Source organism: Ostrea edulis, chromosome 10 (assembly GCF_947568905.1).
Source record: "Ostrea edulis chromosome 10, xbOstEdul1.1, whole genome shotgun sequence".
NCBI lineage: Eukaryota > Metazoa > Mollusca > Bivalvia > Ostreida > Ostreidae > Ostrea > Ostrea edulis.
In genome coordinates, this window is record NC_079173.1 from 17755817 (window position 1) to 17779986 (window position 24170).

Here is a 24170-nt window from a genome sequence, read left to right on the forward strand (position 1 = left end):
ACCTGAAGCAATATTTTATACTTATAGGTTATAGACTTTGTATGGGAAAATAGGTTATAGACTTTGTATGGGAAAATATGACGACCGAGTTTTTTGGCGCGTAGACGGACCGAGCTTGCGAGGTCCGTCCGCGCGCCAAAAAACGAGGTCGTCATATTTTCCCATACAAAGTCTATAACCTTTTTATTATATACTTTCAATTTCATTTAGAAACTAACAATAATTTTATTGTTAACAATTTCTTTATTGGTTTAACTGAGTAACAGATGAAAAACACAAAAAAATTGAAAGTTAACGGCGTAGTAATTTGTGGGCGTGATAAAAGCAACGCACAATTTCAGAACTGTGAGCGGCAGCGAAGAGGACGGATGGGTGAGTAGTATAACGCGGCTCGATGGGTGGTTCAACTGAGTGCACTTTTGAGGTCAAAAGGTCAAGTTTTAGAACGCACTGGAGAGCGGCCGAGGTAGCGCGTGCTAAGGCGGGGCGTGCCTAGCGCGTGCTGTGCAGGGCTAGGCTGGTATGAACTAGAGCGGAGATAGGAGCGGGTGCTATGACGCAACAATGGGTCGATAGTGCTATGACGCAACAATGGGGTAGAATCGATAACACTAACGAAAGTCGAGATCGCTATGACGACGAGGCCTGAGCCGTGTGTGTGAATCCTTTAAAATCCACAATGAATAATAAACGCATGATGTGAAGTTTACACATTTATTAAATAAACAATTTGAATAACAATTGAACACAATTTTATACAGTTAAACATTAAAATTGTCAGAATAAAGTCCACACCAGTTTTATCACACACGTTCATTCTTTATTCTTGCGGCTCAGCTTTCTCTTCTTTTTAGGGGGTTCTCCTTCACTCATCTCTTTGCTCGTTTTCTTAGGGGGTGGTGGGTTCCACTTCTCCGATGGGGTGTACTCTCTTATGACCGGAGGTTTTGTGCCGGGTACCTCGCCAATCATAGCCATCAATTCGTCTTCATCTCTCGGGCAGTCGCTGATCCAGTGGCCTAATTTCCCACACTTGTAACAAGGGTCCTTTTCTACAGTTTTCTTGACTTTCTGAGGACAATCTGGTGACCAATGTCCCGTTTCTCCACATGTGAAACAGGGGTTAGTGGCTGGGTCCTTCCTTCTTCTGCTGGTGATGTCCTTACGGGTTGCTGCTAATTCCTCTCTGGTTGATGCTAATTCCTCGATTTTTTTCACCAGCACCGCGGTGTGATTGTTGATTTCATCAGCCATCACGTTGATCCGGTTGACAATACCGTCCAGTGTGGTCGTAATGATGGCGAAATCGGCCCTGCTCATGCGGGAATCTTCTCCACCGAAGGGCGGTTTATTGTATAAGCCCATCTCCAGTCCCGTAGCATCCTGTGAATCGGGAAAATAGAAGCCTAATCCCGGGTCTGTCGGATTCTGACTAGGGAGGTAATCCGAGGTCTGGGCCATCTTCTCTTGTTGAGCAATGTAGTCTGAAGGCGTGAGATTGAAGCTCGTGGTCTGGTTCGGCGGCGAGAGATTGAAGCTCGAGGTCTGGGGCATCTTCACTTGTTGACCAACGTAGTCTGGAGACGTGAGATAGAAGTTCGAGGTCTTCCCCATTTCAGGCTTCTGATCGTCAGTCTTAGCTTTCTTCAGTTCAATGTAGTCTTTCTGTGGCGCTATCTGCTTCTGTACCAGCTGATCTATTTTCTTCTGAGCTTTGTCCACAAATTCTAGTTGTTTCTGAGCCATGTCTTCTGGAAGGTGATTGAAGATCGAACGAGGACTGACACTTGGGCTCCGCTTTTATAGCCAGCAAAATGTCTAGACTATTCTGTCTCGTGGGGAGCACGTGGTTGCAGCATCTTTTCTGGAAAAACCGGTTTCATTTAGAACATCTCGCGACCAGCGCGTGCTAGTGCACTAATTGAACTTGAAAAACCGGTTTCATCTAGAACATCTCGCGACCAGCGCGTGCTAGTGCACATTGCTACACATTGACTTTAGTGCAATGGAACTTATATTGGTGTTTAAAATAGCCCTGAAAAGGGCTGTTTTGTGTGTGTGTGTTTTTAATAATCTCTTAAGCCAAATTCGTAGGGATAATCTACATCATAAAAGTTATAACTGTGATCTGCTGAGGTAATGGCGTTTTCTATTTTTTGAGCTCTGCTACCTCGGAAATTCATCACGTTGATTGTTTCCAGCCAATAAATGTTTGCACAAAAAAGCTGCCGCCATGCACCGCCTCTGTTACGACGTTTTTTCAAACGCATGAATCCCGACACTTTTCTGGTTCCGTTAGACAGCGTGTAAAACTGGGCAATCATAAACTGTATTACAGTATTGTCGCGGTAGCAATCTTCCAAATCTATCAGAATGGCATGTTCCGTTTCCCTCTCTTGTAAGACATATTCAAAACACCAATTTTTAGATCTTCTCCTACGATTTCTCATTCGACGCATCTCTTTCAATTCTTCCCATACGTTGTCGTCCATGACTAACAGTGTAATGGTCGAGAATGTTAGCGCGTGCTACTGTACAACAGGCTATTGCATCATCGGAAAAACCGGTTTCATCTAGAACATCTCGCGACCGGCGCGTGCTAGTGCACTAATTGAACTTGAAAAACTCTATTGTATCAAATCTAGAATATTCTCTGCACTCCACGACCTTTTCCCTATAAATACGAATGTTTTCTTAACTTATTTATTCACTATGGGTGGAACTTCCAACACTAGGTTAGACGGTCATACTTGTATTATAGATTTTGTCAAGATTGTTGAAAATTCGTCTTGGTATAAATCTGCTAAAGCCTATGTACAATCGGCGATACACGAGGTGGGAAATCTTGACAGTTTTCAGAGGATTGGTAGATCGTTAGTTAAAGACACGAATCCCGGCCCATTGATCATGATCTATTTGTATGCTGAGGAACTGAAGAAAATCATCCCCGATCAAATCCGAGACATCGAAATCATTCTACGAGAATGTTTACAAGAAGGATTCATGGAAATAATCCGTTTTAACTAGTTTTCCTTCATTATCGAATCATGGTTGGAAGTGACAACATCGTAGAAAAAGCGGATACTTGTATTCATTTTAGTCATTTACAAATCATGGCTGAAAGTGACAACATCGCAGAAAAAGCGCATAACCATGCATTAGAATGGGTCGAGAAAATGCAAGACGATGTGGTGTTTCAATTCGCTAAAAATTTTCTCATAGCGGGAGTGTTTCCATTGACTCTGGACCAATATACAGATCTACGGAACCAAGTGTACATCAATCTCTATAACGATGCGGGATTGATGTTAATTTATGTCGTGGGGGAAGAATTCAAGAAACGCATGCCTGAAAAAACCGCCGAGATTGAAAGTATCACCAAGGACTGGCTTCGAGAAGTATACATAAAGTGTGAAGAACTTAATTCATTTCATTTATGAAATCATGACTGCCAGGGATAACATCGAAAAAACATTTGTCCTACAGTGTATTGAGGAAATAGAAAACTTGCCAGATTTTCAAAAATTGAAATCCTATCTTCGTGCGGTATTATTTCCAATCACTTTAGACGAATATTGGTGGATATGCAGACATTTGCTCGAGAACCGTATCAACACCGAGTCATTGGTGTTGATTCATTTAGTAGCCGAGGAGTTAAAGAGAACAAAGCCGCACATCAGTGGCGTGATCGAGACCCTTCGAGTGCGGTATCTTCATCACATGTACAACAAAATACAAGAAAATGTGTAACTTTTAATCTGGACAATAATGAAGTGTATCTGTTACCCGAAGAAGACCGGAAAAGTATCTGGATGACTGTAGCCGCTGATCGATATCGATTTCAACGCAGGATTCGAGAAATGGAAAAAATGTTGGACCCTATTTTAAAAAGACATGTGTATTGGTGTTGTGTGTGGGAGTTATGTATTTGAAATATGTGACATGAATAAAATTGTTTACACGAAAGCTGTGTTTAGTTGAGTCTCTCAGAGAAGCGTTTATTTGTTGAGGAATCCAGAAAATCCTAAAGGTAGAGTGAAAATCGAATCAAATAAGGTGTTTTCTATCGAATAGACCTTATGAGATGTTTTTATGGATGTACGTGGTCGAGAAATAAATTTTTAAAGAGGCGGTGAAGAAACATTGAACCTCGACTCGACCTCTTTGACCTTTGATTATTTCTATATCCTGCGACGTAGCAAAATAAAAGTAAGTTTAACGAATTCGCCGTCTCAGAATCTATCAGATTAAATCTACCATGCACAGACATCGAATGTCTAGAAAAAGACAATGAGAAAAAACTCTCTGCTCGAAAGCACAAATCCGCCATTTTGATGGCCGCCATCTTGGCTTCGTCTCCGAAGCGAGGGATGTTTTCGAGGAGGTCCGCGCTTTCCTGATATATACCGGCGCGCTCGCCAGTTCGCTTCACTGGTGATCCAGCAAGCGAATTGAGGATTTTAAAGAAGAATTTGAAGAAAGAAGAATTGTTTGAAGAATGGCTGAAGGAAGAAGAGACCCTATTTGCAACTTCCAGACCTTGCCTGGATTCCGGTACCGGCTGGTAGTGGTGGCTGAGGAACGGGTAGGGGAGAATTGGGTCGTCCGTTCTCAGAACGACCTGAGTACCTTCTCCCCTTTCGACCGCAGTGGGGCCCGTGAGATCGTGAACCGAGTGCGGCAAGAGTATGAAGGGAGGAGTCACCGCCGCACCGCTCGGATGTCTACGGCTACGAGACCACGCCGACGGGCCCCACAGCCACCCTCACCACCACCACCTTACTCCCCGGCGACGCCTACAGCACCACCAGCGATCCCATCGGCACCGGAGGAATACAGCCCGGTGCCGATGAGCGAGTCGCCAGCGTCACCGGTGGAGTATTCACCGAGGTCACCGTCCCCCGCGCCACCTCCAAGCCCAGCCCAGAGTCCGTCGCTGTTGGTCGCAGACACGCCACCACCATCACCACCGAGACCAGCAGCCCCGGCAAGACCCCCACCACCTACCATCCGGTCTGCAGGGAGGACTCCGCCACCGAGGCCAGCCCACGCACCTGTGGCAAGTCATCCCCCGAGGAACCACCCTATGACTGTCCCTGACTGGGCAGATAGGGCGGTTCCTATCTGGTTTAAGTGCCCTGTCTGCTGGCAAGACAGGGTACACTCCGGTATTACGTGCAGGGGATGTGGGCAGCGCCCAGCTTGCTGCCTGTGTGTGGAGCGGATAGAGGAGCGGCGACACACCCGGGGACGGTGCCCGTTATGCCGGTTTACCGGAACCAGGCATTAAAAGTCGGTCCTTAGGACCAAACGGCCCTTTTTAGGGCCACCCACATGTTACGAAAAGATGCTTTTATGGCAATGATTGAGAAACAAATTAACACCAGTTGCACTTTATTAACAAATACATGATTTAATGACAATATACACTTGTTGATCATACCTATAAGCAAAATCATGAATACATTGTCTGTAATGAGTCCAATTTCCTCCCGCTAACCCACACCCAATCTTATAAGGGAAGGCTAAAGTCTTGTACGATAATGTGGCCAATTCACGTAAACATTGTTGAAACCATAGTTCTCGCTGTTCGGGTGTATCTCGATAGCGGGGAATACGCTGAGTTCCTTTTCCGTAATCCCACTGGGCTAAGAAACAAATCACATCAGGGTCTGTAGCATTTGATAAGATGCGTAACGTGTCGGGTATTCCTCGATCGGGTTCTATAGCTAGATTTCTACGGCCTAAGGGTCTCCGTGTAGCATACAAGTTGCCCCATGGATATTTGTCAGCAATACTTTGACTTAATCCATGAGGTTTCACCGTTAAACAATTACATTGTTGTACAATACCATCGACTTTCATAGTGAGTAAATCTCCCTGCACATAAGTCACACTCATGCTGTGTTTTTGTTGAGTGTCGAGGCTACAGCTTTCGTTTTTATAAGTCACATTCACCCGATGTGTTTGTTGAGTGTCAATCATGGGGTTTCTTTGATAAGGGTTCACTACCCCATTCAAAGTGGCATTAAAATAGGATGAAATAGGTTTTTCTCTATCGATCTAACTATCATTGAGGTTTCTACTGCCTCACAGACGTGAGAAATGAAGTTTTAAAGAGGCGGTGAAGAAACATTGAACCTCGACTCGACCTCTTTGACCTTTGATTATTTCTATATCCTGCGACGTAGCAAAATAAAAGTAAGTTTAACGAATTCCACGCCCTAGAATCTATCAGATTAAATCTACCATGCACAGACATCGAATGTCTAGAAAAAGACAATGAGAAAAAACTCTCTGCTCGAAAGCACAAATCCGCCATTTTGACGGCCGCCATCTTGGCTTCGTCTCCGAAGCGAGGGATGTTTTCGAGGAGGTCCGCGCTTTCCTGATATATACCGGCGCGCTCGCCAGTTCGCTTCACTGGTGATCCAGCACTGCTTTTAAGAAGAAAGAAGATTTTTGAAGAAGATTTGAAGATGAGCCAAGTACCGAGTCCACCCATCACGAACCATAACGTGGTCCCGGAGGATCAACGTGAGGACTGGGATGCCGAGCTGGAACTGGTACAGCGGCCCCCGGGGCGCATTGTGTTCCAACCCGACGACTCATTTGAGTGGCACTTCTTCTATGAAGGAGTGCCAGATGCCCCCAAGAAGCCGCTCAAGAGACGCCGCCGCCGCCAGCGAAACAAGGCCAGACAGTAATGAGGTAATCAACCTCTAGACAGTGTGGGGGGGGGGCTTTCATAGTCCCCCCGGCCCTTTTCAGGGCCACCCACATCTTATGAAAAGAGACTGTATATGACAATGGTTGAGAGAAACAAAAACTAACACCAGATGCACTTTTATTATTAAGAAACTCGATAAAGTTACACAGTGTTGATAGTTAATAACTTGCCGTGTTCTTCATAGTCTCCCGTCATGTAACGTAGTCTTTCGGATGCGAGACTATACTCATATGCTTTCCAACAACATAGGGGATGAACGAAATACCTCATGTTACGCTTCGTTCTCCAGTGTTTCATTTGAATTAGTCCTCTTAACGTTTGTTGATCTCGGGTCATGATCAAATACTGGTATTCACTCTGAACGATTTTAACGATATCCTCCGGTCCTGCATTGTCTAAGATAAAAGTCCATGCCATACTTTGAGGAGTTTCTCTCACTCCTTTGACTCTTCTATAAACTGGCACGTAATCCATGTCTAAGTAGACTGATTTTTTTTATTGTGGCAAACCTGTCTTATATAGGTACACACAACACAGATTTTTTTTAAATTTTTTTATTTTGTAAACAATTAAACATTTGAACAATTACATCAGTGACAAGTTAATATCATGACATTGACAACTTTGTCCTTTATGGGTTCTAGGTTTACGAAATGTCTCTTTAAACCATTGGGCTACATAACGATCTCGTTGTAACGCCGTGCCTTTCCAAGGAAGTAACCAATCTTGAACCGTTTTTCTTTTACGATGGCGTTGATGTAGATAATACACACAATATTGGCCACAGACATCTGTGTTCAACGCTTGATAACAATTTGTGTTATGAATCCAAGTGTCGCCGTGGCGTCGCATAAACGCTTTGATTTCTTGATGCATCGGGGGTAATCCGTAAGAATCAAAATATTCTATGATGGGGCTGTTCAAATACAAACACACCCAGTGGGCTCCGGGGCGATGATGAGGGTCTGTATTGATCACGATCGCTTTTTGGTGGGGTAAGATCTCCGGTAATACATCTCTAGGATACACATCTCCAAACGCAGGGCCTAAATCTCGAGATAAGACGTCTCTCAATTGATACGTGTCCATCAGTAATCGATGCTGACTTCTCGTTGTTTGTTGATTTCTAGCAAATTGTCAAAGACGGCATACACCACGCAGTTTAAGGTCGTCGCTATGCTGTCGGCAAATTGTACTTCTACTCTCAGGTTCCCCGTCTGTATGAGATGAAATTTATCCGTCTGAGCTTCTTGATCTTTGGTGAAATCCATACACCATAGGGTGTAACCGTTTTTATACTCTTCCAGAGTAATGTCCGGAGCCCAATCTTGCCCTAATTTTCCCAATCCTTTGTACAGACTTAAATACGATCTCAGATACTGATCGGCCGTGAAATTCGGTTCCAGGGGACGAGTTTCCATCATGTCTCCATTGATACTGACTTCTAATTTTTTGATTTTCTGATTTTGGAAATTAAACGGATTTTTAGCATCATCCCCGTTAAAGGCGGCGTTTTCCACAAACCCCAAGAGGATGAGTTTGGGCATCTGGCCTTGGAATAGGTGATCGGTGATTTTCGATTGGGTCCCGGTGGGGATCGTGAACGTTTTCACTTCCACTCTTCTCAATGGGAATTTAGCTGTTTGAGTACTCAGCTGTTGATTGATCAGATTGATGATCGTTGGAGTCGGTTTGACTTTTCTCACCCACAACACCATACTTTGAATGGCTACTTTCCCACTACTTCCGGCATCGGTCATCATGTGGAATTGAGGTCTGGCACGATTGAATCGAAGACGGACGTCTACTCCGTTCGGCAGACATTTCTCTTGCTGAAACAAATCCAGATGTAAACGGTCCATCAAGACAATTTCCTTACTGTTATTTATTTTGTGGTGACGTTTTCTCAACCCCACATTCTGAGAATCGTTGGGATATATTGGGGTCGGTAACATTGCATTGATGTTGACTTTTTCATTAGCTACGGGAAATTCCTTTGGAGGTTGAACCAGACCAGAATACTCTCGATCTTCCATTTGACCGGCGGTATCTTTTTCCCACAAGGTACAGGCTCTCATCTGAGTTTTCAGAGTTTTGGGGGCATAAGACAGTCATTTTTCCAAGTAGGCTTTGTACGGATAAGTATCCGTTCCGGGGGTAATGACTTTGCCATTGAGACTCACATCGATTTCACTGAATAAGGAATGTAAGATGTTATTGACCGGGGTGGAAGTAGAACCCGCTCCCGTGAGAGCCGTCCCGTCTGCTTTGGTGAATTTACAGACCATCTGGAGATACGATTGAGATAAATCCAAATATTCATCTCCTTGACCTTTGATTTCAAATTCAATGGGAGCCGTATCCGAATTTAACGTACTGGAAATCGGATAATATTCCATCCATTTAGTGTCTTCTAAAGTGACGTTTGTCGGGGGAACTTTAAACAGTTCCAAACTGTCGGTCCCACACGCACAGGATTCTCTGTGCATCATTTTTGAACGATGTGTTACTGATCGTTGTTAGGAATCAAATGGGTTCACCCCTCCCTCACATCTCCTTTTTATAGGTTCAGTCGAAAATGTCGAGAGATCGTTTCTTCTTACCCCGGACCGGTGCCTGGGGTTTTCTTTTACGCGGTCCTCCTAAGAGACGTTGTTGAGAGGGGGTCTTGGACTGTCTCTTACGATGTCCTCGTGCACCGGCCTGTCTTTTACGGGGTCCCCTCTTGCTAAGAGACGATGTTTGGCCATACCGGCTGTATTCTTAGCGGCTCGTATACCATGTGTCTTAAGAGCGTCTTTGAGAGATCTCTTATTTTCTAAAACATCTAACCCCGTCTTTGCGGCGGCCGTCAAAGCTTGTTTAGCTCCCGTTTTGAGTAAATCGGTAAAAAAGCCTTTTCCTTTCTGTTTTCTTTTCTTTCTCCTCATAGTGGTTGCTAACGCCTGCCTTCCGTGAGTTCTGAGCGCTTGTTTGAGAGATCGTTTATTTTCTAAGACATCTAACCCTGTCCGGTACCCGGCTTTCATGGATTGTCGTGCTCCTCGTTTCACCATCCCCGCTAAAACACTGTCCCCTTGACGGGATCTTAATTTTTGTTGAATTCTCGGCATGGCCATACGACCCGTATTTTTGATGGCTTGTATTCCGTGTGTCTTGATGGCATCTTTGAGAGACCGTTTATTTTCTAAGACATCTAATCCCGTTTTAGCGACTGCTGATAAAGCACTTTCAGCTCTCGATTTGAGTAAATCGGTGAATAAACCTTTTCCCCATTGCGTGGGGTTAACCTTTTTGAGGAAATCGATGTAACCTTTCCCCCCTTGTGGTGGCGGTACTATATTGGGCAAGTGAAATCCTCCGATGACTTTAGCGGCCGTGTTAACAAGCCCACGAGCCAAACTCTTGGACCAATCTCCAAAATATCCATCGCCTGTTTGTGGTGCGGGGCTCCCTCCCAGTAACCCTCCAACGACCTGACCGATCACGGGAGCCGCTAGTTTACCGACTGTTTTTAAGAGACTACCCCACCCATGACCCCGCTGGTGTAATAAACCTCGTTGATACTGCATCTTTGTCGAGACTGACCCCTTTCAGAGCCTTACCCGCTTTTCATACTTTTTGCGACCCCTCTTTTTTCTTTTCATGCCTTTGCCTCCTTGAACGGCGCCGGCTATGGCCGTAACTAGCATGGGAAGGAGAATGGAAAATAATCCGTGTCCTTTCTGTCGTCTGACTCCGCGATGATACTTCATCGTCACACGACTTTTCTCTTCAATACACTTTTCGGAAATGAAGTTTCACGATCGTTCTGCCATTTAAAAAGGGCATGGGGGTCCCCAGAGAGGTCATGATGTGAATATCGATGGTATCGAAATGTTTTTTACTCAGTTTCAAATATTCTGCTCGGATAGGTTCCCATTTGGCTTGTTGTCGATCATCTTGATGAAAGGTACAAGGAACCACTCTTAATAATTTCAATTCGTTGGACCCCACCACCTGTGGATCCACCACATCGCAATACACGTACATGGATTTCAGATTTTCGTACAAATCCATGGTATGGTTGGCTAAGTAAGTCACGTTCAACCACGTAGTCATGGGTTCATTGGGAATGATGAGTTTCTCACTCCCTATTCCGAGTTTGTAAGCTAAGCCAGTGGGAAAACGGATGGCTAAGGCTGTTTTTTTAAGTATACTACCATGAAACTGATACATGACTCGATCATATTTCTCGAAGTACACTAATTTCATAGAATTCTCTTCTCGCGGATCGCCGGCTGTTTTCCATATCTTTGCGAATGTTCTGTGCAAGGCTTCATTGATTTCATCGATTAAAGCCGTGGAATGAATGTAAGCCCCTGTTCTAAAGTGAATTCGGTAAATAGTCATCATAGCATTGAGTGGAATGACATCCCCCCAATCCGTATGGGTCCTATCAACCACTACAGCACAACGATTTAAAGGGATCGAGTTTTTTTTGGTCAGTGTAAATCGCCCCCATTTAAACGTATCTGGATTTTTAACCTGTTGGGCGTAAGCTGTAGGGATAAGGATGTCAAAATAAGCCTCTTCCTTTGTAATGTTTTTCAAGGCATTGGTATACATCATTTCGGTTAGCCCTACTTCCCATTCTCCGTCCGTTAAATCCAGGGTTTGTGGTAATAAGGTTTTAAATTGAGCAGTCGTATTATTTGAAAAAGCGTCCATAGACCCATCACTGAGGAGAGTCATGTAAAACCCTTCTCGGTGAGCCATGATGATTCAAATGATGACCATGTTTCCGTTCCTTCTCTATTTATACTCATAACACAATGAACATTTTCATATTTTATTGAACATACAACATAATGTTAATACACAATTTTACATGTCATTCTTCTTGATCGCGACCACCACCGCAAGTCAACGATTGTAGAAAGGAGTCTTCCAATTCTAGTGTTCCTCTCTCGACTAAACGGCGGCGCATCATCAGATAGTGTCGGGTTCCCCAGCAATCGGCCACATCATACCCCTCCTGTAATCTGTCTTTGAAATGTCGGAGACAGTCCTTGGAATTGTCAAACCAAGGACTCTCAATCAATGTCCATTCCGATTCGTGTTGTCGTCCGAAACATCCCCAATGGGCTTTCACTTTCCAACGAAAATCTTGATACTTGGTCTTCATGATAAAGGCTGACCATCCGTGAGGTATCAGTATACGTTTGTACAAGTACACCGGTTGATCTAACACTTTGTGTTGTTTACAATGTCTCAAACACATCTTCTTATCCGCAAACCATGCCGTTTTCTTTCCCTCTTGTTTCCATGCGTACTGTGTGTTAGCCATGGTGAACTGGTGAATCTGAAGAAGATCGTTCCTGTTTTATACTCGGGCTCGCTAACGTCATTTGTGGACTAGGCATGACGTAGCCTACGAGAGAACTTAATGTGACCATCCAAAAATCACGATTGGAATCGCCTAAGGCTAACATTACGACCGACGTAATAATGATTGTTAAACACAGGAATAATTGTGCAAAATACACAATTTCTGCTCGAGGGACTTTTTCACCCAAGAATTTCCATTGGACGGTCATGGCAGAATGAGATCCGCTTGAGGAATCCATGAGTCAAAACTAGGGGGATATCCTTTCCAACGCACTTTGACTTCTGAAATGACTTTTTTCCCCACGCGGCGCTTTTTATACCCTAAGATCTCCTCCACTTCGTAGACATCGTCTTTTTTAATTACTGCTTGCAATTCTTATCGTAAAACGTTCCTTCTAATTCTTCTCCATGGTCGTCTTTAATTCGATATACGTTGTGTCCTGGAACTTTTCTGGAAATGGTAAACAATTCTGTCGTCCAATTCGGTAAATAGCCTTTTTCAAATGTACGTTTCGCTTTACTGATCCGTACACGATCTCCCGCTTGTAATGAAGAGGTCGATGATAGTCTCTGTTTTCCGTACAAGGTTTTCCATACTTTCAAGACGTTCTTGGCATTGACTTGAGCAGGAGCTCTCTGAATACTGCGATGATACGTGTGATTGTAACCGTGTACCAGATCGGGTAAGACATCCACATACCGTCGTGTTTTATGACGTGTAAAATATCGCCACATACGTGCTTTCAGGGTGCGTTGAAAACGCTCCACGATACTGGCTTTGGTTTCGGCATTACGCGTCGTAAAGAAATGAATGGATTTGAAGGCTTGTAGAAATTCTTTATTTGTGAATTCTCTCCCTTGATCCGATTGAATGCGAACGGGGCGACGTCCGTCTCGAAATATCCATTTGAGGCCTCGTATCATTTATTTTCCCGTTTTCTGTTTTAAAGGCACCACCCACGCATATTTCGACAACACGTCAATCGCACACAATAAAAACGTATACCCATCATTGTATTTCTTCAAGTTCGAGACGTCGGCTAAATCTAACTGCCATTGTTCATCTATATCCGTCACTCGCGTCTGTTGTCTTTTAAATTTCCGACGTATGGGCTTATGTAGGGTATACGTATCCTGTTCTTTGAACCATTCTCGAATTTGAGCAAGAGTAATCTTATGACCTAATTTACGCACTTGACGGTATAAAGCCTGTACTCCTCCATACCCTGTCTTAGGGTCGTAATAAAGTCGCTGTAAGATCTGATTCCTAGATTTTTTCATGGTAGCGTTAACCATTTTCCAATTTCACGTGATGTCTTTTTACCAGCCTCCCTGATATTTTTAGGGGTCATCATTCGTCTAGGAGTTTCATAGAAAGATTGGTCAAAACCCGAGATTTCTTGAAATCCGCTCTCATCTTCATCTATAGGTTTAGGAGTACTGATTTTTCCGGGCTTGTCCATCGCTTTTATAACATCACGATTGGTCACATATCCTTTAGGGGCATTCGTTTCTTTTAAAGCTTGGGCAAATTGCTGTAACTCTGCAGGGGGTTCACGATGTTTTAAAGGTTTTTGTCTCTGGGACTCGGTGATTAAATCCACGATATTGGAATCGGGAACCTTATGTCCTCTATAACTGATCATGTGCGTTGTTTTCATTGCACATTGTCTCTATATCTCCTTCTTTACTCCAAGTTAAGACTTTGGATTTCTTGAGATGATCGAGTAATAAACCCGCTTTCTTTTGACCCGGTTTACTGACACTTTTGATAATCTGATCTTCTAATGCATTGGTATCTGTGGCTGTGGCACCCCCAGGCGGTGTCGGTGGTAAAGGTTTAGACGGAGTCTGTTGTCGTGCTTGTTGTAAATATTGTCGATATCGATGAAGTTGATGGCCATACAAAGCTACTTTTTCCCCCTCGGTTAAATCATCTCGATGTTCGATGTCATCTAATTCACTGCGTAACCCCACGGTCGATTGAAATTCGGGAGGCTTGGGTAATTTTCCCTTCAACTCATTCAGCATGGCTTCGGGTACTAATACCATTTTACGACTCATCTTCTATTGGGATATTTGCAAATTTTGTTAATTCCACAAGCGAATGAAGCCAAGCCTCCTTTCTGATTGAGTAACGCTCGTCGTTTTTTCACGGGTTGCGGCTGCACCATGCGTCTTAAGATGTGCTTCTTCGGACCAAGTTGTCGCTTCTTAGCGGGAGTGAGAGGAATCACCCCTTTTAATATATTGTACACGATCTCACAAATCTTTAGAATGCAGTCATTGGAACAATATTTGATGACCTCTCTCTTTAATTTGGAGGAATAATGAGGAGCCGCTAAGGTTTGCAAGAGGGGTAAATGAGGTCTTAATCGGGATTCACACTTCTTCGTATCAGCCATAGTGTAATAATGAAGGTCTGTGCACATTCCCCCTGCTTTTTATAGTGTTACGCGCTCGGGTGCTGGGGATTGAAACGTCCGTGATGAACGGTCTCCTCGTGACGATCGCGGCTACTTTTCAAATTGTATTGCAGAGGACAATATCGACATTTGTATTTCTGCTTAGGGGTCGATGTGCTTAAGGGAGTAAAATGTGTCATACCCCCAAAGGTTTGACCAAAACTGGGTAAGGCTGTATCAGTGGTTCTGGAAGTTCCTATGGGTCCCCGCATGGCTCGTTCCATTTTCTTTTCAGCTAATCCTTGTTTCAGTTCTGCTAAAGTCTTCGTTTTCCTGGGTGGGGTTATTTGAGGTGTCATATATTTCGAAAAAGGGATTTTCACGATGAGTTTAGGGGTCTTCTTCTTCTTAGGAAATTTAGCCATGCGTAAGAGATAAGGAGCCAGGACACTGGTTTTAGGATCGGGGGTCTTCCGGTGAATGATGAGTTTCGGAACTTTCTTAGGAACTTTAGGAACTTTCTTTTTTCTTTTCTTAGCTAAGGCTAAGAGGGAAGGGGGTAACACACGTGTTTTCTTTTGCTTCACGACTCTCGCCACACTACGGGGACGTCTTTTACGTTTTTGCCCCGTTTCCCATTTGAACAAATGACGAATGATGGTCCCTCCTAAGAATCCGGCTCCACCCCGTTTCAAAATGGCTTTTTTACGATCTTCTTCATTCGCATTCTTAATGGCAATGACATTCAAGTCGTGACGATGTGCTTGAATGAAATGCCCCGTGAGTTTATTCACGGGTAAGACTCATCGTAATAAATTTTTAACGCCCATGGCAAACCAGTTGAGTAAGGCTTTACGTCCTAATTCAATGAGATGGGCTCGTTGAACGGGATCCCGTTCCCGCTGTAAACGTCGTAACGTTTTCACTAATATACTCTTGGCTGTAGGTCTACCCATGATGAAAGTTGTTTGTGAAATGAAATGAATAGTCATTCATAATGATATTTATACTCTCGGTGGCATGTGCACCGCTAAGGTAGAAAAGAGTTGACTTCTTAATCTTAAATCCTCGGGTGTCTGAGGACTTAAATCGACTAGTAAATACCCGTGAGGAATACTGGTGGCTTCATCATACGCGGGTAATAAATGAGGCATTTGTAATTGGCGACTTAATACCCCAATCTGAGATTTATCTCTAGGATTTTTAAACAACACGAGATAGTGGGCATTCAGACTGATAGTACGATGTTGCACGGCCCGATCAAATAGATTTTGCGTGATATATATAACACTGGTATTACGATGATGCGCTTTGCGCGTAAACCAATCTACAATAGATTCTATGGCTTTACCGCCCATCATATCATCAAAAATGAGTAAATGGCGAGTAGTGAGATCGGCGACTAATTTCTCATCGTCTTGAGGAATGTTGTGAACGAATGTTACAGCTTTTTGTAATGATTCGTAAGCCGGTTGCCATTCTCGATAACACCATACTATTTTTTCTGGTGGTGGTGATATCCACTGCGTATTTTGTACCAGTTGCTTCACAAATTCCGTTTTACCCGATTTAGAGGGACCCGCCACCACCATAGTAAATTCATGTTTCAATTGAAACGGGGCCAGTGTCTCGTAGGCATACATCTTGATAAATGACACAAGTTCATGGGATCATACATATTTATTAACAAGTAAAAATACGAACCGTTTCTACAAAAGAATCTCTACAAATAGGACATGTTCTAAGTCCTGAAGCACACATAGCACAAGTACATAAATGACCACAAGGTAAAAAAGCAATTATCAAGTCTCGTTCTAAACAAATGTGACATTTCTGGGTACACATTGGATTCCCTGCCGCGTCTAAGGGTAAGTCTCCCCAATCGCGATCACTGTCTTTAGCGCGGGCATAGGCATTGAAGGCTTGTCGTACCCATTTGACACTTTTATTGCACAACACGTAAGCACAATGAGGGCTCCAATAGGCATGTTCTATCCAAGGATCGTCCCCGGGTTCCCAATGTTTGAGAGACAATGTGCAATGAAAACAACGCACATGATCATCCATTCCTTTGTAAAAGAATCCGGCTCCTGCAATGTTAGGTAATAAGTTCAATAGAATATCGGGGGTTGTATGAAATGACGCTAGACGAGCCGATAATTCACCATAGGAAGGCACTGAAGGATTCTGTAGTGATCCGTATTTACTCATTTTGCAGACTGATGTTTTTCTCAAGACGCGTTTCCTTTTTTATACCTAATATCCATAAGGAAGCGTGTTGTAATGGTGAACCCGCTGTCGCTTGTCGTACACTACGCGGTATTTTTTCACTAAGGGGATGGTGCGAACACCGTGCTGGCGCGTTCTCTGAATGTAGTGAGGATAACGCACGTGGACTTCTTCTTCTTCTTCTCCTTTTAACATTTTTTCTAAGGTGGTGAGGGAAACGATCCTAGAAGCGCGATAATTGAGCGTCAGTCCTTTAACTTTGCACATTGATTTTTCCCCCTGGGTCTCGTATGCATAATTTTTAGGGCCTCCCGACATGTACTTGACGATACGATCTCCACTCAATTCATCGGTCCAGTCGCCTAAACTGTTGACAATGGTAGGGTTAAATTGGTTCTCGTCATGTTGATAGATAATACTATCCGTATCAAAATAGAGGACGCGTTCCCCCAAAGGCTCTAACGTCTCGTAGAGATGTAAACGAGCATGCGCTGTGGTAAAACAAGCCAGCACTACGTTTCCAAAAGGACAGTCTTCTAGGAATTCTTCTTTCTCTTGATAATTGATTAGCATCATGTCAGATTCCGGATGATCTCGATTTTCCAGCAGCTCGACTCCTTTGATTTCTAGAGTGGCATCTTGTAATTTTTTCTGTAATTCTTCTTCTTCGGTTAAATACTGTGTTTGTGGTAGTTGTAATCGTTGTGCAAATTTTCCCCAGAGACAATTTAAAAAGAGTTTGGCAATGGTTCTACGGACGGGGTTTTTCTCGATGTCTATTAGATTCATGAAGATGCCTTCCCGGCGCCGGATCTCACTAATGTAGTCTTGTTTCTGTTCGGGCGTCTGACATTCATCGGGGAATCCGGAAGCTTCTTGTTTAATTTTTAAAAAAGTATCGATGTAAGATCGAAATAAGTCCTGACTGGTCTTTTCAAAATGCCAGACTTCATAGATGCGGTCGAGCCGATAACCAAGATCTAGAGCTTTGTGTACTTCTACGGTCACCCAGGTGCCAGTCAGACTGCGTTCTGAATCGCTGTGACTGCATCGATCGTCGGGTCCTAAATTGCGATGTTCGGCGCAGGTTCGGCATAAGGGGAAAAGTAATTTTCCGCCCGTCTTATAGGGTAAGACGGGGTGATACAGACCTCGGGGTGGGAGGACGCGGCAACGAATGAGTCCAAAGTACTCTCTCACATTCTTGAAATCGCTGGTGATGATTTGAGGATGATCGATGGGAAACGTTCTGTATTTCAACACGTAAGGATACAGAGAACACACATCGACGTATCGCATGTCTCCCTCCTCGCAATACAGGCGAGTAGCATTGGTACGACCTCCGTATAAGGCATCGCGGGGATTTAAGGGGTCCTGAATATCGAGGTCTCGTAGTAATGTTTGTAACTCTGGATTGTTTTTCACTTGTCGATCAAACTCGTGTTCCCAGATGCTCACGACTGTATATCCTTGTTGCTCTAAGGCGGCGGCGCGTTTCAAGGTTTGCTCGTACAGGGTTTGATACGTCTGCTGGACTCGATGGGGGTGGGTTTCTGTCAACAGATTCGGATAACAGGTGGGGCACCCGTGCCAGTAGCAGCCGTAAAATTCGTACACGGTGCGGGATTCCTCCTCGTAGCCGTCCACCGTATAGGGTCCTATGGTAATTTCGCCCCCGTTCTTAGCATGACGTATGTTGCGGTCTAGGGAGGTGAGCCAGCGACAGGCCTTGGCCGAGTAGCGGCGCGACGGTTGATATCCCATATTGGGGATGATGGCTATGGTGTCCTGTGTCATGAATCCTCGGCGATACGCTAAATTAGCCGTGCTAGCAAAAGTGATGGATTCCTGAAACGGGTCGACGCGGACGAGTCCGTAGAGCGTCGCCTTAAATTGCGCACAACAACGGCGTAAAATATCCACATCCGAGATACAGTAAGCCAGGAATTCCTTCTGGAAATCGAACACTTTCCCGGCTTGTTGAGTGTACCAGGTATAGAAGGCTGCACGATTAGCGATCGACATGTCGTCAGGATTGTAGTAGTGAGCATCGGGATAAGCCCCCACGTAATTCTGGTTTTGTTCCGTGTTAAAAAAGTGGGGGAAATAACCTTTTTTCAATTCTGTTAATCCAAACGCAGAGGGCATCTTGGCGAGGGCAAAGGGGAGGAAATTGTACGAATCGATGAATCTCAAGCCGAACACTCCCATGCACAAGATTTTACTGCCGTTGAGGATGACTGCGGGTTTGATACAGGCCGTGTGCACCAGGTAGTTCAAGATGAACTGCCCATCGTATCCCTTGAAATTGTGCGCAATGGCGGTCGTTTCATCGTGTTTGAAGCTCACTTTACCCTTCTCGTCCGTCTGGGATTGTAACAGCCAGTCCATAAACTGCTTTAAGGTGTCGGGGCCTTGAAATACGAAGCGGCGTTGCGAGCCAAACGCATGACAGTGATCACACCGCATGTCGATGTCTAAACTGTCGCAATGTTGACACACGCGTTCGGCCACACAGAGATTAGGGGTGTGAATTCCGTTTTCCTGCGTACATTCAAAATCGAAATAAATGTACATTTTCAAATCCTTGTTGCGTTTGGGCTTGGGTTTCTGTTGAACGAAGCAGAAATGTGGGGTGGTGACGAGTTTCTTGCAGATGCGGCATTGTGTTTTTCCCCGCACGCGTGTCCCTTTAATAATTGCTTAGACATCCATTTCTGGCACTGGTCGCAACGTCCCATTAAATTACACACGGTTGTCGCGGTATTGCTACTGTTAGGTTTCAAGTGGGTCTGGTAACACGCAGCATTTCTAAAAAATCCCTTACAATGAGCACATTCCGTGCGGGTGCCGTCCGGGGAACAGGGGGTGTCGGCTAAACAAAACGAACAGCGGTGAGGGCAGACGGTACGGTGGTCTTCGATGTGGCTATATCCAACATCACAGTAATCACAATAATATGTGTTTTCCGTCACTCCCGGCATTGATGTTTGGTATCGTAATGTTCGTTATCCAGCAGGATGTTCAAACATTTTCCGCTCCCCTGACCTCTGTAGATGGGGTCTAATCGTAATCGCTGCGTGTTTGTCTTAAAATGGAATATTTTCAAGCGATACTCGGGAGCCAAGACCTGATGTAATTTCTCCCATTCCTGAGCCCCACACGGTTGGTCGTTTGCACACCCGGCGAGTTCCATGAGCGCTAAGGCCTGTCGTTTCTGGTCGAGAGCTTGTGTATCCCCTTTTCTCATCTTTAACCATTTTTTCTCCCATTCGGGGTCGGAATGCTCGGGTTTTTGACTGTGTAACTGTGCCACGGCAATAGCTCGAGGGAGACATAATGAATCGTCGGGGTTGTTAATACGAACGATGGCTCTCTTGGAGATCTTAAATTTCTTTTTATCGACTTGTAGATGCTTTTTCTTCATGCCGCCGCCACTCCCTTGAGGATATTTGACATGAAAAAAAATCTAACTGTGTAGCTCCGTCTGTCATCAGGAACTCTTTTTTAGATTGCTGTACGGCTTCTATTTTGTTTAAAATTTTATCCTCGTTGAGGTTTTTAGACTGGGTAAATTCGACCCAAATCTCGGAATCCAAAGACGGGTGTCGAATGTTGAGCCGTACATAATCATTGGGGTTGCACTGCATTTCCCGTTTCACATTTTTGAGCATATCTTTGAATAATCGCCGAATAAAGGAAGAATCTGGAAGCTCTTTGAAAGTAACGTTGTACACATTTTGTTTCACTTTAAATTTCCTGGAATGCCGGCCTCTGTCGAGCTTGATTCGATAATATTCCGACACTAACTGGCGTTTTTCTCTGGCTATCCCCCCTCCCCGCTGTAAAAATCTCACTCGTTGCCAGTTTTCTCTGCGGAGTTCTAATTCACGCTCTCGCTGTATGTGTAGTTGTTTCTCTAAAAATCTTAATCGCTGTTCAATATAATTGGTTGGGAGCCCATTTCTGCTATTCCGTAAGTCGTTGGGTATTCGTTCAGACATGGTGATGAAAGTGACAACGCGAATTGTGTATTGCATTTATATACTTATTGTGACGTCATAGAAAAGCAGGTTTTTCCCACAACGTCAGCTATAATGTTCCAGTCCTAGCTCGGCCACAGCGTCATATAGAATGTTCCACAACGTCAATAACACTCTAAATTAATTAAATTGTTTATTTAATAAATGTGTAAACTTCACATCATGCGTTTATTATTCATTGTGGATTTTAAAGGATTCACACACGGCTCAGGCCTCGTCGTCATACCAACTTTGTTATCGATTTTTCCTACACCTGCACAGCACGCGCTAGGCACGCGCCGCCTTAGCGCTACCTCGACACGCGCTAGGCACGCCCCGCCTTAGCAACGCCCTACCTCGGCCGCTCTCCAGTGCGTTCTAAAACTTGACCTTTTGACCTCAAAAGTGCACTCAGTTGAACCACCCATCGAGCCGCGTTATACTACTTGGGTGCTCACTTGTGAAAGTTAATCGTGAGATTAGTAATAACTGCGCCACGAAACATATCACTGAAGTTATCAGAAGCATTTAAAGTGTTTCTTTGTTCATTTTGTGTATTTGTGATATAATTAGTGGATGATTCTCGAAGGATTTCTGGATTTGGCACAATGGCGGTTTCGCTTTCAGCCTCGGATCGAGATGCTGTGGCACATGCACGTTTTTTGGAACATTTCCCATTTTCATTGGACAGGATTGAACACATTTGTTTCTGTTCTTGGATTGTTAACTTGGAATCATACACTGAAAGGTAAGCAAACAGAAAGTTTCAGACAACCAAATTAATGTGGACAATTATAATAGACCTAGATCTACAAAGATTATCGATTTTATTTTCGTGAAATCAATGGGGGAAAAAATCGGAAACCCGTATCATTACCAGCAATGGACTGTAGACTTTTGTGTCCGGTAATTTGCTGAATTTTGTGAGGTGCGACACCCGCTTTAGATAGCGTTGTTACTGTTGATTTTCGGAGAGAGTGATTTGTCAATTTCCCCTCCAAACCGGCTTTAATTGCAGCATTCTTAACTAGAGTTCCCAGTGTGTTCTTTCCCATGGGTCTCGGATAATACCTTCAAATAATAATCAAAACGAATAGATAGGGTGGTTTGTTAAGGTTACAATATAAGTAAGTGACTCCGTTCAAGGTTGGTTAGCTCAAGGTAGAGCGACCCTATTTTTAATAGGGGAGGTTCTAGGTTCAAGTCCTAGACCAACGTCGGATGTTACTTTTCTTGTATGTAACAGTAGTTTCTTACCATATTAGTGAACTGTCTAGAAGTCTTTTCATTGGGATGGGTGTAAGATACATCGGACTTTCCTCACTTTTTGCTTCCTCAGGACGACGTCTAACAAATTCGCGATAGAGAGCAATGGGGTCCTTCTCAGGGGGTCCGGAATTGGGAGAAAATATTCTGGGGGTGGTCATTCTGTAGTCTTTTTTCCCGGTTCCATCCATTGTTTTTGAACTTCTTTCATGAAATTCTTGATAGTTATTTCCAGAACCGTCTTTTTTTTCTTGAACATCACCAAATTTAAGCTTTCTTTGTTCATCTCGGCCTCTTAATGCAAAGTATTTCCCGAAATAATAGAACACTCCAAATTGTAGGGAAGAGGGGTTCTCAAAACTTATTTCCCCAGATGTTAGAAGGGCATTTTCGTCATCCTCTGTCAAAGCTTCGCTAGCGTACCTGTTTCTACCTTTCCCGATGGACTTCAGTTGCTGTTTCTTTGCTGCTAAAGCTTTGTTAGATTTATGAAAAAGTCTGCCTCGCAAAGATACAGGATATGCATGATCTTTCAAGTGCCGCTCAATGCTGTTTTTCATTGCCTCTAGCGATGAAGGCTCGTAATTGCTTCCGTCACTTTTACGTATACTGATATACATTTCTGATAAATACTCGTTAAGGACTGGGACTTCAACATCCTGAATTAATATGTGCTCGTTTTTGTGTTCTATCAACCATCTTTGAAAGTTTCTTACATCTCGCTCCGTTGATATTTTAGTGTTTTTCTTCTTCTGACCCTCAATGAAATTTTCAACATTTACATTTTCCTCATCACGTTTGGGCTCTATTTCAAAGTTGTTTTCTTTTAAATCCTGAAGCAATTTTTCCAAATCCAGGTCTTCACAAATTATGTTAAAATTAGCAGACGGATCAAAGGAGGCCATGATCAAAGAAAAGTAGTTCCGGTTTGTGTATTGATTGTGACGGAATGTTTGCGGGCATATATCGTGTGATGGGTACCTGTAAAGTGCGAAACGAAACGAAATCTACCGAAACGAAATCTACCGAAACGAAACCTACCGAAACGAAATCTACCGAAACGAAACGAAACCTACCGAAACGAAACGAAAACCATCGAAACGAAACGAAACCTACCGAAACGAAACAGATTGTATAACGAACTCTTTTAATTATATTAATTAAAAATGGTATCTTAGGCCCCTGTGAAAGTTACCACATATAAATAAAATTCGCCTCCCCTTTGATGTAGGCTTTCTGCTTGACTGTTACAAAGTTTTAAAAGCTGGAAAGGGGGGAGTAAGCACAAAGTACATATCCGTAGTTGATTAAATGCCATGTACAATTAGTTTCGGATCCATAAATTTCAGAACCGAGGGTTACGGTCTCAGAGATCTGGGGAAACACACTATACGAGGGGTGGGGTCGCCGACGTTGGATCCGCCTTTGGGCATAGATACATTGTTTGAAGAAGCTGGTGTCTGAGAAAATTGAAAGCAGGAAGAGCTTTTAACCTCTTATTTTATCTCTAACTGCTGAGGTGCGAGTACTTTCAATAATGGAAAAAACTCTATACATTTTGGGTGTTGCTAAGACGGGGAATTGAAAACGGGATGGAAAACGGAATTTTTTCAAAGCAATAATATTAGGAGGAGGTCGGCATTTTGTAAACTGAAAAGGCTTATGAACAAGGGAATTTTAAGCAGAAATCACAAAGAGAACGGGAGGACATATTCAGAATCCATCGTTTGATATACTACATACAAATACACAATATCCACATGTATACATATATTTGTCTTTAGAGCAAAAAATACTGAAACATGTATAATTAATGCCCAAAGGCGGACCCAACGCCGACGACCCCACCTCTTGTTTAGTTTGTTTCCCCAGACCTCTGACCTGCGAGACTGTAACCCTCCATTCTGAAATTTATGGATCCGAAGCTAATTGCACATGGTATCTATGTACTTTGTGCTTACCCCCCCCCTTCCAACTTTTAAAACTTTGTATCAGTCAAGTCGAACGCCTACATCAAAGGGGAGGCGAATTTTATTTATATGTGTAAACTTTAACAGGGGCCTAAGATACCATTTTTAATTATTATAATTAAAAGAGTTCGATTATACAATCTGTTTCGTTTCGGTGGGTTTCGTTTCGTTTCGGCAG

General features: G+C 43.6%; 4 protein-coding genes across 4 annotated transcripts; 1 reads left to right on the plus strand and 3 right to left on the minus strand.

Moving 5' to 3' along the window:
* Positions 1–4498: 4498 nt before the first annotated feature.
* On the plus strand, positions 4499–5290 carry LOC130051122 (uncharacterized). The gene has a single exon (XM_056152486.1). The coding sequence runs from the start codon at positions 4499–4501 to the stop codon at positions 5288–5290; it is 792 nt and encodes a 263-aa protein (XP_056008461.1).
* Positions 5291–8841: 3551 nt separating this feature from the next.
* Positions 8842–9222, minus strand: LOC125664245 (uncharacterized protein F54H12.2-like). The gene has a single exon (XM_048896930.2). It carries the CDS (start codon positions 9220–9222, stop codon positions 8842–8844), a length of 381 nt encoding a protein of 126 aa, XP_048752887.2.
* Positions 9223–16761: 7539 nt separating this feature from the next.
* Positions 16762–19311, minus strand: LOC125664263 (uncharacterized). The gene has a single exon (XM_048896952.2). It carries the CDS (start codon positions 19309–19311, stop codon positions 16762–16764), a length of 2550 nt encoding a protein of 849 aa, XP_048752909.2.
* Positions 19312–21210: 1899 nt separating this feature from the next.
* Positions 21211–22927, minus strand: LOC125666419 (uncharacterized protein KIAA1958-like). The gene is made up of 4 exons (XM_048899585.2): positions 22805–22927; positions 22014–22681; positions 21634–21827; positions 21211–21497 (listed from the first exon to the last, which is right to left on the minus strand). The coding sequence occupies exons 1-4, from the start codon at positions 22925–22927 to the stop codon at positions 21211–21213; spliced, it is 1272 nt and encodes a 423-aa protein (XP_048755542.2).
* Positions 22928–24170: the final 1243 nt, after the last annotated feature.

Bases quoted from the DNA above. Each gene is read 5' to 3' on its own strand.
- LOC125666419 (XM_048899585.2), bottom strand. From the start codon at position 22,927: ATGGCCTCCTTTGATCCGTCTGCTAATTTTAACATAATTTGTGAAGAC. The intron at 22,682-22,804 runs GTAAATGTTGAA...ATATTAATTCAG, and splicing joins CCAAACGTGATGAGGAAAAT to GATGTTGAAGTCCCAGTCCT. The intron at 21,828-22,013 runs GTAAGAAACTAC...TATTATTTGAAG, and splicing joins CTAGACAGTTCACTAATATG to GTATTATCCGAGACCCATGG.
- LOC130051122 (XM_056152486.1), top strand. From the start codon at position 4,499: ATGGCTGAAGGAAGAAGAGACCCTATTTGCAACTTCCAGACCTTGCCT.
- LOC125664263 (XM_048896952.2), bottom strand. From the start codon at position 19,311: ATGTACATTTATTTCGATTTTGAATGTACGCAGGAAAACGGAATTCAC.
- LOC125664245 (XM_048896930.2), bottom strand. From the start codon at position 9,222: ATGATGCACAGAGAATCCTGTGCGTGTGGGACCGACAGTTTGGAACTG.